Source organism: Mustela nivalis (genome assembly GCF_964662115.1).
Source record: "Mustela nivalis genome assembly, chromosome: 12".
NCBI lineage: Eukaryota > Metazoa > Chordata > Mammalia > Carnivora > Mustelidae > Mustela > Mustela nivalis.
Window position 1 is genome coordinate 88,367,471 of NC_139031.1, and position 16,137 is coordinate 88,383,607.

At 37.6% G+C, this 16,137-nt stretch overlaps 1 protein-coding gene across 2 annotated transcripts in view; it reads left to right on the forward strand.

Moving 5' to 3' along the window:
* STARD3NL (STARD3 N-terminal like) overlaps positions 1–16,137 on the forward strand; it is a 53,460-nt gene that overhangs the window by 13,028 nt on the left and 24,295 nt on the right. For both annotated transcript variants that reach the window (XM_082692029.1, XM_082692030.1), the window contains one exon: positions 15,676–15,943. In XM_082692029.1, coding sequence (XP_082548155.1) covers positions 15,719–15,943 — 225 coding nt within the window. In that variant the 5' untranslated portion in view covers positions 15,676–15,718. The remainder of the gene's footprint in view (positions 1–15,675; positions 15,944–16,137) is intronic.

The following is a 16,137-nucleotide window of genomic DNA, read 5'->3' on the forward strand; positions in this document are numbered from 1 at the left end:
TTATTGAGTGATACAAGACTGCAAGAAATGACAGAGGTTTTTGACAGAAAGCTTTAAATGTGTGTGTTGGGGGAAGTGGGCAGGAGGAGGGCGGAAAATAGCAGCAAAGAGAGAGCAGATTTATCAGAATGGAATAAAAGCTTTCATTATATCCCAAGTGAGTAAACAACACTAGAAAAGACCTAGAAAATAAATATTTGGAATGAAACAGTGGAAAGTATATAGAGAGATATTACTATGGAGTCAGAAATTCTAAATTCTTTTTTTTTTCAAAGATTTTATTTATTTATTTGACAGAAAGAGATCACAAGTAGGCATAGAGGCAGGCAGAGAAAGAGAGAGGAGGAAACAGGCTCCCTGCTGAGCAGAGAGCCTGACGCCGGACTCGATCCCAGGACCCTAAGATCATGACCTGAGCCAAAGGCAGCGGCTTAACCCACTGAGCCACCCAGGTGCCCAGAAATTCTAAATTCTTAAAGAGAACTAAGAGAAAGAACAGAAGGAAGTGGTATTGAAGTATAGCAATCAGTAGTCGTATAATAAATCAGCTGCATGAATTAAACAGCATCTGGTATGTCCAAGCCTCGGTGGATGGTGCCGTGTAAAAAATCTCTCCCCAAGTCTAGGAAGAGTTTGGGTACTAATATGTGGAACCAAATGAAGGACAGATTTGGCTTCTAAAAGCTTATAGAAAAGTGATTATCTTGTGCACATGTTCATTAAAGACCTGGGCAAACTTTAGAGCCCAGACTGTTGCTCAGTATACTCTCCAATGTTCCACTTAGGCCTCAGGACAACAACCAGAAAGGCCATTAGTAGGGGTTTGACTTAACACTGGTGAACGTTCAGACAGAATGCCTGCCATCTTCAGTCACAAGTACTTAGGAAGTCTTCAACCAGTTTTCATTTGTGTGGGGATAATTTGATAGTTACATAAAGGGCAAAATTATTTGCAAAATTCATGTGCATTCTGTTTTATAGAATGATAAGTTATTTCCGAAGATGATTCTGGTTCCTCTGTGCTCCGAAAGGTAGCTCACAGTGTGGCAGAGTTAATTTAATGATTTTTTTTTGTAATGAAAATTTACATTTGCTCTCTGTAATAGCAGTATGCTACATGTTACATGTATGTATGTATGTACATCTACATGTATACATTATATTTAAATTTGTATCATATGTAGGTTTACAGATACAGATGGATGGATGGATAGATACATAGAGGCAACTCTATTACAAAACATCTTTCTGTCCTCCTGTTTTCTGAACTATTCATAAATTAAGCCATGTACTTCATGACGCTTACTACTCAGTACTTCAGCATGCGTCTCCTAAGAATAGGGGCATTCTTCTACATAACCAGGAGACTGGACTATAATCAATTCTCCAATTGTTTTCTGTAACTTTTTCTCTTCTCTTTTCTTTTTCTTTTATTTTTTTTTCTTTCATATTCAAGATTCAATCTAGGCTTGTGTATTGCATTTGGTAGTTGTATCTCTTGATTTTTTTTAAGTTCAAAGAGTATCCACAACACTTTTCCTTCTTTCTGTTCTTGTTTTGTTTTAACCACATTGACTTCTTTAAACAGTCTGCAATACCTGTCTTGGAGAACATCCCAAAACTGTGTCTATCTAACTGTTTCTTTATGACTAAAATCAGGTTAAACATTTTTGCGAGGGTATGTCATGATGGATAAGTGGTGTTGTGTACTTCTTACTGCATCACCTCAGGACATATATAATAATGTCAGCTTATTCCAATATTGATGATGCTGTTTGATTGGGTACAGATGGTGGCTGCCAGATCTCTTCACTGTAAAGGTGTATTACTCCCAGTGGACTTATTGGATAATCTGAGGGATAATACTTTTGAGACTGTGAAGATCCTTTTTCTCAACAACCTCTTAATAATTTTTAGCATCTGTTGAAGATTCTTACGTGGTTCAGTTACTCCAACTGTGGGTTACAAATTGTTGATTTTTCTAATTTCATTATCTCTTCTTCCTTTTTTATCTTTTTTTTCGGTAAAGGAGAACTTCTGCCCCATCTCTCTCTCTCTCTCTCTCTCTCTCTCTCTCTTACATACTAATGGACTTCTGGAACTTTTAGATTTTACTAACATTACTGCCATTACTTATTTTCATGTTCAGGTTGTCCCACATTGGCCAGTGGGAGCCCCTCAAGACAGCCTATATAATTATTTTAAATGATTTTGGTTTTTTTGTGTATCTTCTGTAGGAAATCTTTGCTTACAGAAATGTTTAAAAATATTCTCCTATACATTCGTATTTTTTGCACAGTGTGAGTCAGGGTTCAAAGTCCTTTTCTTTTCGTTTGTTGTCTTCTTACCATTGGATTGCTCTGATATTTTGTCCAAAGTCAAGTGATCATATAAGTGCAGGTCTATTTCTAGGCTCTCTTTTGTGTTCCGTTCATCTATTTGTTGACCTTTATGTTAGTGCCATACTGTTTTCATTACTGAAGCTTTATAGAAAATCTTTATGTTAGGCAATGTGAGTCTTCCAGTTTTGTTCTTTTTTCTCTCAAAATTGCTTTGGATATTCTCATTTCTTCGCCTTTGTATATATGTATTTTAGAATTAGCTTGTCAATTTCTACCAAAAAAACTTGATGGGATTATTATTGGGATTGAGTTGTATGTATAGATTGATTTGGGGGAACTGAAATATTAATACTATGAGTTCTTCTACTCCATAAACATTATATATTTCTCCATTTATTTTCATCTCTATTTTCTAAGCAGAAATTTTCAGTGTTGAGAACTTGCATATATTTTGTTAAATTTATTTTAATGTTTTTGATGCAATTTTAAATAGTCTTTTTCGGTCTGTATTGTTTTCAAAGGTTTATTTATTTAATTTGGAGAGAAAGAGAAAGTGCATGCAGAGGGAGGGGCAGGAGACAAGCAGACTCCCTACTCAGCAGGGAGCCTGATGCAGGGCTCAGTCCTAGGACTCTCAGATCATGACCAGAATCTAAATCAAGAGTCAGACACTTACCTGACTGAGCCACCCAGGTACCCCATGTTTGTCTGTCTTTAATTTCTTCCCACTTTCACTGTCCGGAATGAAGGGACTGGTAAGTAGGTGAATCCCAAAATTTTAAGCAAACTTTTGCTTTAAAAAAAAATGAAAAGCAAAAATAATCTTGTTGCAGCATAATAAAGGTCATTACAGACGTCTGCGTATGCTTTTCTCTGCTCTGGCAGCAGGGTGTGGAAGAGTGGGAGGAAGCCAAAGCTTCCCTGAGAAAGCAACCTTTGAATTAAGGCTTACAGGTTGAGTAAGCCATAGACATAAGGAGAGTAGCACTCCAGGTAGAGAGAAAAGTACAAGTAGAGCTTCCAGAGAATTTGATTCCTTTAGGGAAGTGCTTACAATTTCTTGCATGAAGTGGTTCTGAAGAGGGAGGCAGAAGTAGACCATGTGTTAGGTTAGGCAACATTAAAGAGTTTCAGGTGTGTCTACCTGAAGGTCCCAGGAAACTTTAATAAATAATCATATCTCAAATTTGCTTCTCTAAAAAATTTACAGGTGTTTGATGAGAATTCTTTTTTTATTAGATTATCAATAAATTTCTTTATCTTGTGTGCCTTGTCTTTTCTTTGCCCATTCTTCCGGTTGAATTTTAAGGTTTTCATTAGGTCTTTAATCACCTTTAAGTTTCACTTTCTAACGTAATATAGGGAAGCTTTTGATTTTTATGTATTCATATGTATCTCTTTGTAGATGTTCTTTTAAATTCCTCATCCTAAAAACATTTATTTACCTGCAGTTTCTTCTACTGCATAACACATTCAAATGGTTTCGTTTCATTAACTTTTTAAAAATTTATTATTTTTAAAAAAAAAATTTAAGTTTATTTATTTGACAGAAAGAGAGGTAGCTTTGATAGAGAGAGAGAGGTAGTGAGAGCAGGAACACAGGCAGGGATAGTGGGAGAGGGAGAAGCAGGTTTCTCGGTGAGCCTGATGTGGGGCTGAATCCCAGGACTCCTGGGATCATGACCAGAGCCAAGGCAGACACTTAATGACTGAGCCACTCAGGTGCCCCTTGTTTTGTTAACTTTTAAATGGAACCTTCAGTATATATCGATGTATAGATTTCTTTCTCCATGAGCCATAATGACTATTTAATAGTTTCTTTCTTTTGTAACTGAATTTAGATGGCATTTTTATCATCTGTAAATATTTTTTGCTGAAGAGCTTAAAAGTACAGGCCAGATGGCTTATAGGTAATACGTTTTCCTTGATCTTTAGTGTTTTTTTTTTTTTAATTGAACTAATACTTGGTAGTTAATTTCCTTTCTCAGTTAAAATTTCTGACTTCTGATAAATCAGCATTGTGGCCTCTCTGTCCACTTGTGTGGCCCATGAAGATTGGCACACACTCCTCTTCTGTCTGTTGTTCCTTGTCTCCGCGTGATTATACTTGCCACTTTTTTCCTTCAGTCTGCAGTTGTTTTTCTTATATCACTAGTTTGTTTCCCTATATCTCTTTCAAAACCTGGAGAATAAGAGACTTGAAAGGGCCTCGCTTTAAAGAAAGTGGAAGACAGCAGGTCAATATGGAGATGAGCCCCACAAAATTTGAAATCATCCCAGTTCCCCCAAATTGAAAACCAGTCAAAATTTACATAATTTCAAAGCTTTTTGGCCCACATGAATCATAAGTTGTGTTCATGCATGCTTTTGAAATGCAAAGAAACCGAAATATCTGCCTCCTTATTAGGTTTAGCTTTTATTTATATGAGTTTTGATTAATTTATGTGATGTTTCAGAAATACCTTCAGATATGGGAGTCTTACTCATGGGAGCTGTTGTGAGGTTAAATGACTATATTGTAAATTAAGTACTCCGTAATATGCCCAACTCAGTTTGCACTAACAAAATTACTCATTTTGCTATTAGGTTAATATGTGGTATATATAGTGTTATATACATGGTCATAGGTGGGATTAGTTAATACGTGTGTTCTTTGTTCTTGTGTGTTTTTGGACAGTTAATGTCAGGATTATGCTAGTTTTATTTAGTACTATAATAGCTTTTTTTTTTTAATGTTCTAGAGTAGTTTGCAAGATTTTATCTTTTTTTTTTTTTCTCAAATTTTGAAATACTGAGCAAACTGTCTTGCTGTAGTTCCTTTGCTAGGTAATTCTTTGTCAACTTTTTTATTTTTCTTTTTAGGATGGTTCATTCTAATCAGGCCATCGTCTTCTTGATAAATCAAGAATACTAAAATATTTCCAGAGTATTACCTTTATGATGCTGAAATGTAATTATTGTTAAGTATCATTTGTAGCTTGAAAAATAGCCTCTCCTATAGTGGTACTTTTATTTCTTTCTTAATCTCTCTCTTCCTAATCTAGGTTTATCTCTTTGCCTATTTCTTGGGTTTAATTTATATATTTTAAATCTGTGGAAATGTTCATCCATGTACAAAAATAGAGCATTGAGTGTGATGAATCATATTGTACCCATTCCCCAGCTTGGAACATTTACCATTCTCCTTTAGGACTTATTTATTAATCGTACTTAACTGTTTTTTCTTTTTTGATATTTTTCCCTATAAGATACATGTAGTTTTTATAGTCTTAAAATTTAAGTGCCTATTTTTAAAATTTTGTTGCTTACTTAAAAAGTAATTAAAGTACTTTAAGAAGTGAATTTGATGATAAGCACAACTTTGACAGCTTTCCACTGCTTTTATTGCCATTTAAAAAAAATTATACAACCCAATTTATTTATTTATTTTTTTCAGAATAAGATGTTTTACTTTCATTGAATCTACTTCTCATCCTGAGAGGAGAAAATGGATATTTGCATTGAACATCAGAGAGTTTGACATGTTCTTACTTAGTTCTTGCTTAGTTAGTTGGACATTTTCAGAATTAATTTTTTTTATGATTTATTTATTTATTTGAGACAGAGAGAGAGAGAGAACAGACATGTACAGGCAGGGAGGTGGGAAGGGCAGAGGGAGAGAGAGAATCTCAAGCAGACTCCATGCCGAGTGTGGAGCCCGACCCGGGACTTGATCCTAGGACCCCGAGATAGGTCCTGACCCCAAATTAAGATTCAGATGCTTAACCAGCTGAGCCACACAGGTGCCCCTTCAGAATTCTTTTATAAACAACTCTCTAAACATTTTCCTAAGGTCTTCCTGTTGTTTTTTAAATAATAAAAATTTTAAATATATTTACTTCAGTATTTTAGAAAATAGTGTTCTGATTGTTATGTGTTGTTTTTTCCTATGTACAGTTCCTAATTAAAAGACTTATTGAATTAGATTTTATTTAGCAATATAGTTTTATGCTAAATTTTATAAGCATAACATATCATATCCTCAAAAAAGCATATTGTCTGTGATTGAGGGGTTAAAAAATAATTATCAGTCTTTAAAAAATTATGTATTCAAATAATCTGCATCCATATGTATGTCTTTAAAATACCAAATAGATTTTTTTAGAGAAGTAAACTGTCAACACTTCCATTTCATTTTCTTAACTCTTACATTGTCTTCATTTTTAAGATGGGCTTTTTTCCTCTGCATACATTATTGATACTGAGTGTTAAATCTTAAATCTGATTACAAATGTATTATACTTCTCAACTTTTAGAAATCCAAATATTAGCTATACTTGCTAAGTTGAGAGGATATATGTCAGAATCTGTGTACTTATTAAGAGCCTTTTGCTGAACTTTCCCTGCTTTTTAGTGGTTATAAATTAATAATCATACTTAAATACTTGTAGGTCAGATTTTTTAAAAAGCAAATGTACTGTATTACCATTACAGAGTCAAGTTCAGTTATTCTAGCTTTGTTTTGAGCCTGATAACTGTGGTCCTCTTAAATTAGTAAATTATTGATAACTGCACGTAAATTATTGATAACTGCACGTAAGTTCGCAAATCAGTGCAATACATTACGTTAATAAAAGAAGAATAAAAACCATATGATCCTCTCAATAGGTACAGAAAAAGCATTTGACAAAATATATCATCCTTTCTTGATAAAAACTCTCCACCATGTAGAGATAGAGGGAACATAGCTCAGCATCATGAAAGCCGTATATACGAAAGACCCACAGCGAATATCATCTTCAGTGGAGAAATCTGAGAGCTTTTACCCTGGGGTCAGGATCAGGACAGGGGTCCGCTCTCACCACTCTTGTTTATCATGTGAGTTGTGAAAGATATATTGGAAAAATACTGGAGTGAAAGTACAACTTTCTATAATTCTCTTTTGCTTTTGGAATGTCACCACTTGCCCATGATACATAAGATATGGTAATATTTAAGGTGACTATCTCTAAGGTGGTATCTGAATGGTATCTCTAGGAGTTCTCAAAGAGCAGTGCTTTTGTGGGTCATCAGGAGACATCCAGACACCCACTTTCCCAAAAGTTTCTTAGTGGCATCACACTGATTGTTAATGTTATAGTCCAGCCCTCTTGTTGCCCGAGAAACCTGGTTTGTTACCATCTGTTGCCAGAGTCCCTTGGAGAGTGACTCTGCCTCATGTGGGTCAACTCACATCCCCAAATCTTTAGTGAACATTCAGTGTAGACTGAATGACTATCTCAAGCTGAACAATCTCTTGTTTCTCTATGTACACTGTGACATTTTTTTTTTTAAAGATTTTTTTTGAGAGAGAGACCGTGAGAGAGAGCATGAGAGGGGAAGTCAGAGGAAGGAGCAGACTCCCCTTGGAGCTGGGAGCCCAATGTGGGACTCGATCCCGAGACTCTGGGATCATGACCTGAGCCGAAGGCAGTTGCTTAACCAAATGAGCCACCCAGGGGCCCTACACTGTGACATTTTAATAAGAAACAGAGTAACATGGAGGACATTAGGAGAAGGAAAGGAAAAGTGAATTGGGGGAAATTGGAGGGGGAGATGAACCAGGAGAGACTGTGGACTCTGAGAAACAAACTGAGGGTTTTGGAAGTCAGGGGGGCCCGGTGGTGGATATTAAGGAGGGCACGTATTGTATGGATTAGAAAAGAAAAAAAAAAAAACCCAGAATTTTAAAAAGATGATAGGAGGCATGCCAGGAATTATTAAATTGTTCAGTGACAAAAGGCACTGATGATACCCTTGTGCCGTCATATCAGTCATAGGAATAATCTGGCCTGCGGTCTGGAGATATTTAAAATCCAACAGGCGAGGTACTCCCCCTTGAAGATGCCAGTCTAGACACAGCTTCCATTTGCTGTGATACTCCTCTTCCTGTGCTTTCTGAACTGACCCATCCCCTTTCTGATGGGCACATTTTCTCCTCTGCTCTTTAGAGCTGAATGCATGCCCTGTCAGCGTTCTCCTATCTTGTCTTGCAAACCATTTTGCTCCTTTAGGGACACCGTACATCTACTCTGATTCATTATGTGTGACCTTAGAGTTGAACTCTGAGAGCAGTCTTAACTCTAATGGTTTCACACGTCTCCCCTCTGCTCCCCCATTGTAGCCCTGATGATATGGGCAGATTTGTAAAAAGCCTTGCAGACCTTCATACATGCACATGTATTGTTTTCTTTTTCTTTTTTAAGTATTTCACTCAGTAGTCAAATTAATAGGGAACTGCTGGCAAAATTTGACTCTGACCGAGGAGTTAATTTTTATTTGTACCAAACAATAGGGTGATGTTATTTAAATGCTTTAAAGAGTTTTTATTTAATCCTTTGCAGTAACTGATTGTTGCCCACAGATTTCTCTATCCAGTAATCTGTATTTCTCTCTATCCAGTAATATCCTGTTGTTTCAGCTGCTAATTTGAATGTGATAGGTAAGTATTTTAAAACTCAATCCAGTATTCATCTGTTTGGTTTCTTAAATTCCACATATGAGCGAAATCATATGGTATTTGTCTTTCTCTGACTGACTGATTTTGCTCATCATAATGCCCAGTAGCTCCATTCTGCAAATGGCAAGATCTCATTCTTTTTGGTGGCTGTAGAGAACAAACTGAGGGCTGCTAGTGGGCGTTGGGCTAGCTGGGTAATGGGCATTAAGGAGGGCACTTGTGATAAGCACTGCGTGATATAAGTGATGAATCACTGAATTCTACTCCTGAAACCAGTATTACACTGTATGTTAACTAAAATTTAAATAAAAGCCTGAAACAAAATAAAAGATAATAAAATTCAATCCAGTAGCCTAATTTTTAGAAACATTTTTCTAGACATTGTATTTAGTTTGAAGTATATATGGCATAAAGTAAGCCAAGACTTTTTTGAAATGTGAACACAGTGGTAATGGGCAATTTGCCAAAAAAAGGTTGGTTTGATCTTGGATTTGATCTTTGTACTTTGATGCTGGTTCTCCAGCTCAGGAAGCTGAAGTGTTGTCCAAAGGTGTCAACTGCTTAACCTTGTCCCCTGCTAGTCTTTCTGAAGCCACTTTCATCAGAGTTCTGCCTGGCTTTTACTTTACAGGGTAGAATCAACAACATGAAGTATAGGACAATGAATTTTACTTTTTTCTTTGTTTAGAACATCTTATCTACAAACAACATTGGAAGTTTTAAAAAAACATAAGCAGCCTCATTGAAGCAAACATTAAGTAGAAATTTATATTTTAGGAAAGGTTAATAATTGATTGCATTTGACATGTAGGTTATCGAGCTCCTCTTAGGCATGGCAGAACTTTCCTCACCTCATACTGATATCCTTAAAATATGAAAGTGGTTTTATGTTTTCTGATACTTCAAATTAGCTGTGGCTTCCTTCCCACCTCCTCTCTTTCTGTGTATATTTAATTTCTAAAGCCTCTATGTTTCTTATACTGGCAAGGCATGTTTGTAAATGTCAGGTTATCCCCTCAGTATTCCTATTTCCAGTTCTAGCTGTTTTATCTTGGAGCCTTTAGGCTCTAGATGGGACTTCTACCACAGTAAACTAGATCTTATCCCATGTGGGCCTTGCAAGAGGCTAGCTAGCTCAGGCTGCTCCCTGCTCCCAAAGAAACCCAGTCCTAGGGTAGAGTGGGCATAGCTGAGGTAGCCCTGTCTTTCGGGATTCTCAAATTCGGTGCCTGCATCCCCAAGTCCATTTAAACACCTGCTGATGTACCTCCTGTTTCTGTCTAGTAATATGGGAGGAGGCTGAGTGATGGGGAAGAAAGAAGTAGAAGACCTCAGTTTTAATCCTAAACTAAATTTTAAATCCTTAAAATATGGGCACATCCCTATAATCCACAGAGGCCTCAGATTCTTCCTTCTTTTTTTTTTTTAATCTTTAAGCATACATTTGTTTTATAGACAAAAATAACTTTAATAACAAACATGAAGAAAGCTTTGAAACAATGTGATAAGAGAGTCTCCAGGTGTTAATGCATTTTCTTACCTTTAAAACAAGAGAGTGGACTAGATTAGAGTGAAAAACTCAAATGCCTCCAGGCTAGGTCAAACTGAGGCCAAGTGGAAAGGGCATCTTACCACCTCTAAGGAGGTCAGCAGCTTCTTGGCCTTATTGTCATGGTAAGGAAATGCAGGACTAGTGGTTCTGTGTTTAACTTTTCAAGAGAATCTAGAAATCTGGATTTTTACATGAAAATTCATTATTTTAAATGTCCGCAATTAGTTCAAAATCTTGAGCAACACTGTGCAAGACCAAGCAAAACATGTCTATAAGGCAACTCTGCTCCCTAGGCCTTTGGTTAAGATGATGGCTAAAGTCTGTCTGAAAGAAATGGTTTTAGTGTCTGTTATTCTGACACTCTCCTCAAGGAGAACATACAGTGTCCTGGCTGTTGCCAGAAGTAGTGCAGAGAAGGAGGCTGGGTAGTTCGGTTGAAAGATGTGGTTTGAGGCCACCTGTGGGTGCCCAGAGGCTCACTCTCCTCCTCTAGGAAGGTACAGGAAACTGTGGAACTCCTGTATGATGCTAGCAGTGGTAGCCAGTGCCCAGAGCAGCTCCTTTTTACCATCTGATAGTATCAATTCTGTGCTGAAGCCCATGGAGTTGAAGTTGTGCCTCAGCTTTGCACCCAGCCTGGGGATGGGTGCCATGGCAGAATCCTGGAGATGTGAGCAATTCCTCTTGGAAACAGAAAGGATTCGAGTTCTTTTTGTTTTGTTTTGTTTTTTCCACTTGGGACGGATGTCATCATTTAAGAAACTACCAACATAGATGGGACAGAATTCTTCTCCAATTCTGGTAGTATGGAATTAAGGAAAGAGAGCAAAGAGCAGCATGTTGATGTTGTAAGCACTGCTGAAGTGGCCCCAGGGAGCCAAAATACGGTCTGTCCCTAACCTGTGGTGTCACTAGAACAACGGGTGGAGAAATTAGAATGAATCATAGGTTCTTGCCAGTCATACAATCAGAGCATGCATTGGAAAAATGAATATTTATCAATTAGCCTATTTTTGCTAATCCAACAACTAAATCTCACCTGGGTCTCCTTTGTGAAGCTAATGAAAGCAGTAATCCCTCTTTCTAGAAAAATGCCCATCGTAAAGTCTGGTTTCTGTTGGGACAGTTCACCTCTGCCATCTTCATGTGAAAGCATCAATAGACTGGAAGAATGGTTGTGGTGGCGTTCCGATAAAACCTGGTAATCAAAAGCAGGCAGCAGGTCATATTTGAACTTCAGGCTATAGTTTGTCAACCCTGGGTTTAGAACATTGATAGCTGTCCTAGATTGGAGTATTAATCAGCAAATATGCACTTACATTCTCCTGCTCTTTGAGGGGAGCATACATGGTAGCTCTGCTGCCCTTGGGCATGGCTTTGAGGTATACTTTGGCTAATAGACTATGAACAGACAGCATGTATACAGAAATTTTAAGTGTATTTACATGATCTAGCTTGTTTCCTGTGCTCTTGCGGTGAAAAGAACATGACCCACACAGTCCTGATCCAAGGAGGAAGACGAAGATCAGACCTAGATCCAACACACAGTTTGAAGCCAAGTTCTTCTGCCTCCAGAAGCAGTTTCCCAGCTGGGCCCCCACTAGAACAGCTGAACTTCAGGCAACCTGTAGACCTGTGTGCTTGAGAATAAAGGTAGATTGTGTTAAGCCACTGAATTTTGTGGAGGTGTCAATATAACGTGATTGTAGAAGTAGCTGGCTAATATTATAGTTATTCATCTAGAGAAGAAGACATGAATCTCATTTTCAATAACTGAAGCAACAAAAGGAGATTCTTATCTCCTCACACAAATCCCAGAAAAAGATAAGGAGATGTTTTTCTTTTTAAAGAATAATTCTCTACCCTACTCCTCCTCCCCCATACTTACCCCATGGTTGGATTAAATCTTGAATTACAGATTTAGGTTCTGGTGCATACAGCTAATCAATGCTTAATACCATCTTTAGAGAGGCTTGTTTTCCCTAAGCCAACCCCAGAGAAGTTGTCGGTACCAAGAACTGAATATTTAATACTTCCAAAATTATATCTGGAAGACTGTCTGAGCTCTTCCTTAGGGGGAAAAATAGTTGTAATCTTTTCAGAGAATGTTGAAAGCTGACTCTGTGCTAATCTTTGTGATAGATGGTAGAATTAACTTAGTTGACCGGTTGTATTGCTCCTCCTCTGTGGTAGTGCTCTATTGTGGTAGTCCACGGGGCACAGGAGTGTGCAAATCAAATTCAAGGCCTTCATGGAGCATAGTGACTAGCAGGAGAAACAGGCAAATAAATGGATAATTAGGGCACACTGTGGTAAGCAGTAGCAGAAGTGGCATATCCACAGTCCTAGGGGAACTTGGAGGAGATGTACTTGACCTTGCCTGGAGATTAGAATGTGGGGAGCATTTCACTGAACTCTTCCTGAAGGAATTCACAGTTGAATCTTTAGGGATTCAAACAGTGTTAGCATGAAGTCCTATGACCGTAGAGTAGAAAGGGGCTTTATATAGTATCCTTTTCTATACATTAAAAGGAAGCTCTCTCCCTTTTAGGATTTCCCTCTGTCCTAAATCTGATAGGAAGCTGCTCACAACAGTCTGTGCTTCGGGTAACTATTGTTGAAGGTATGCAAGTATCTGTAAATTCTAGCTAGTTAGCAATTGTGTGCATGCCCCTGAAAAATAGTGTAACGATTGTCATTTCTCAGGGCAGGTGTATATCATTGTATGATGTCAGGTTTTAGTTTGAAATAGCCTCAGATTTCTAGGGTTGGTGTTTTGCTTTGTTACCATTTTTTATTCATGAGGAGTAGGTTCAGGGAAGGAGGACTGGATGAGATTGAGAAAATGATCTAATTACCTTAGAAGTGATTTTCTTCCTAAATACAGTCCTGAGTTTCAGTTGTGAATTTATTGGATTGTCTATACAGTTTAGTAGACCAAAAATTTAAATTAATTTATAAATATACTTGCTAATAGAATATTAGATTGGCTTAAAAACTACTTAGATTGCTTTTTCTTATGTAGAATGCATGGCTACAGAAATATGTCTTTATTTATCCAGGTTGAAATTTAGAGATCAACTGTGGTATCTTTTTGAACTTTAAAATGTGTGTTTCACCACAGAAAAAACAGTTACATTGCTTTTTAGTTATTGTTCCAGAATTAACTCTTAGAAGCCTGGCAGATACTTTAGTGTTTTGAGAGCTTTGTTTTAAGGCAAACTGTACTGGGGAATATCCCACTGGCATTCCTTCCCCTAGAATGATAATGATCTCATTGAGAAATAAATTGTGTAGAAATGCTTCAATTTTTGGAAATTTGTATTTTATTTTATAAAGCACTGAATTGGACTCCTATTGAGCATTTCAGAATGTCCAAGGTGATGTTATCTACTGTCACTCAGATGTGTTGAGAAGGGAGGGAAGAGCCTTATAGAGTCCTGGGACATCTGTCCAGGACTATAACAATTTTACATTTTAATATAATCCTTCCTACTGTAAATACAATATGTGCGAAATAGGGAATCTGAAAATATGGAAAAGGTAAAAGTGCGGGGGGTTCTGATATCAGGCAAAGATAATCAGTACTAAGATTTGGTATGTTTCATAGATACATTCTTATAAAAATTTGGTTTTATTTTTACGAAGTTGTGAACGTACTCTGTGTTTTGTTTAATATTCAGATTTTAGTCAAGTTACTATTAAAACAGACATTTTTCTAAGTACACATACTTTCTAAGTATTTATTTTAATGACTACTGTGGCTGTACTATGATTTATCTAATCCCTTGTTAGATATTTAGATTGTTTTCTAGTTGGAGCTGTTATAGACGTATAATGATAAAGTGATAAAGTCTACTTAACATGTAGAGATTTCATGTAGAGACATGTAGACAATATATGTGTATGTACATAGGCGTACAGCATTTTGAATATTCACAAATCAATACACTGCTGAAGCTACTACCTACATCAGTAGATTATCATTAAGTGGGCAGAGCCATGCTAGCACTACTCAGGCCAAGAAATGGAATTTGACCAAACTTGTGAGCTCTAGTTGCTATTCCCTCCCTCTTGCTCGAAGATAATCCCTAAGCCAACCTCTAATGACATAGATTTGAAAATCCTCTTCTTATCTGGCCATTGCTGGTCACTGGCAAAAGCAAAGAGAACTAGTGCATGGTTCCTGGATCTGGACAAGAGTGGCACATGAGGGACGCCTGGGTGGCTCAGTTGCTTAAGGAGCTGCCTTCAGCTCAGGTCATGATCCCAGGGTCCTGGGATCGAGTCCCGCATTGGGCTCCTTGCTCAGCGGGGAGCCTGTTTCTCTCTCTGCCCCTACCTGCCGCTCTGCCTGCCTGTGTTCTCCCTATTTCTCTCCCTCTCTGACAAACAAACAAACAAACAAATAAATAAGATCTAAAAAAAAAAAAAGAGTGGCACATGAACTTCTGCTTGCATTCCCTTGGCCAAAGAAAGGCACATGAGGTCAATAGAGCCTGTGGTATAGAAACTCCGATGGGGAGAGGTGCTATAGGAGGGAAGCAGGAATGTTTGGCAAACAGTACTGCCATCTACCATACTGTTTCATGACTTCCCATCATTCATGAAGAGATCAGACCACTTAGGTGACTAATCTTTTAGTTGTATTGTAGAAGCACATCTTGGTCTTGGAGAAGGGGGTTTCTGGATCTCTAGATAGAGCTGTAGCTTGTGTAATTAGCACAGAGGTATTTGGAGAATGCTGAACTTTAGAAGTGTGTATACTTCTTTTCCAAGAAGAGACCTGGAAACATGCTTATTCATTATGAGGTGATGAGGAAATGCTAAAGTCAGTTTATTAGATACTTTCTTTGGTGGAAAGCAGTTCCTCTTTAGGAAACACGTTTTTCCTGTCTTGTTTACACATTCTGGTTATGAACTCTCTGGGGAGCTTTCAGGAAATGGATTCCTGGTTCAGGAGTAATGACAAGAGTTGGAGAGGTTTTCTCTAGGGCCCAGCAAAGGAACTGGCCTTCACGTTATCACTGAGACCTTTCTTGATGTGGTTAGCATTCTGTCTTCTGTCTTTAATTCTGTAAATTGCGTTCTTCTTTATTTCATTCAGAAATGAATGAAATAAAGCTCTTTTATAATATTGATAACATCAAGAATTGCTTCTCATTTCACTTTCTTTTCATGTCTTCATCAGAAAAATGTCTTCAGTTAAGACACTGTTTCTCAGAGAAATAGTTGTCTAGTAGGGGGGTGGCATGGTGGTCTTAGATGAGCTCTGATTTAACACAAAACTCTCTTCTCTCTAGGGATGGTGAAGTTGGAGAAAGGCTTCTTTAACCCTCCTCCAGGATGAACCCCCTGCAAGAAGACATGGAGAACGCTCTCACAGGGAGTCAGAGCTCTCACGCTTCTTTGCGCGATGTTCATTCCATCAACCCCACACACCTCATGGCCAGGATCGAGTCTTATGAAGGAAGGGAAAAGAAAGGGATATCTGATGTCAGGAGGACTTTCTGTTTGTTTGTCACCTTTGACCTCTTATTTGTAACATTACTCTGGATAATAGAGTTAAATGTAAGTGGTTTTCCCCATGGCTCTACATAAGAATTGTTTCCAGACACAAACAATTTTATTTTTCTCATCATTTCTTTCTTTAGTGAAAACTGTCTTTTTTCCAGAGGGAGTAATATTGCTCTTTTCCAGATGATTTTGACTTTTCTTGTTCTGTACTGTCATGTTTTAAAGCAGAGCCTGTTCATTTAAAACTC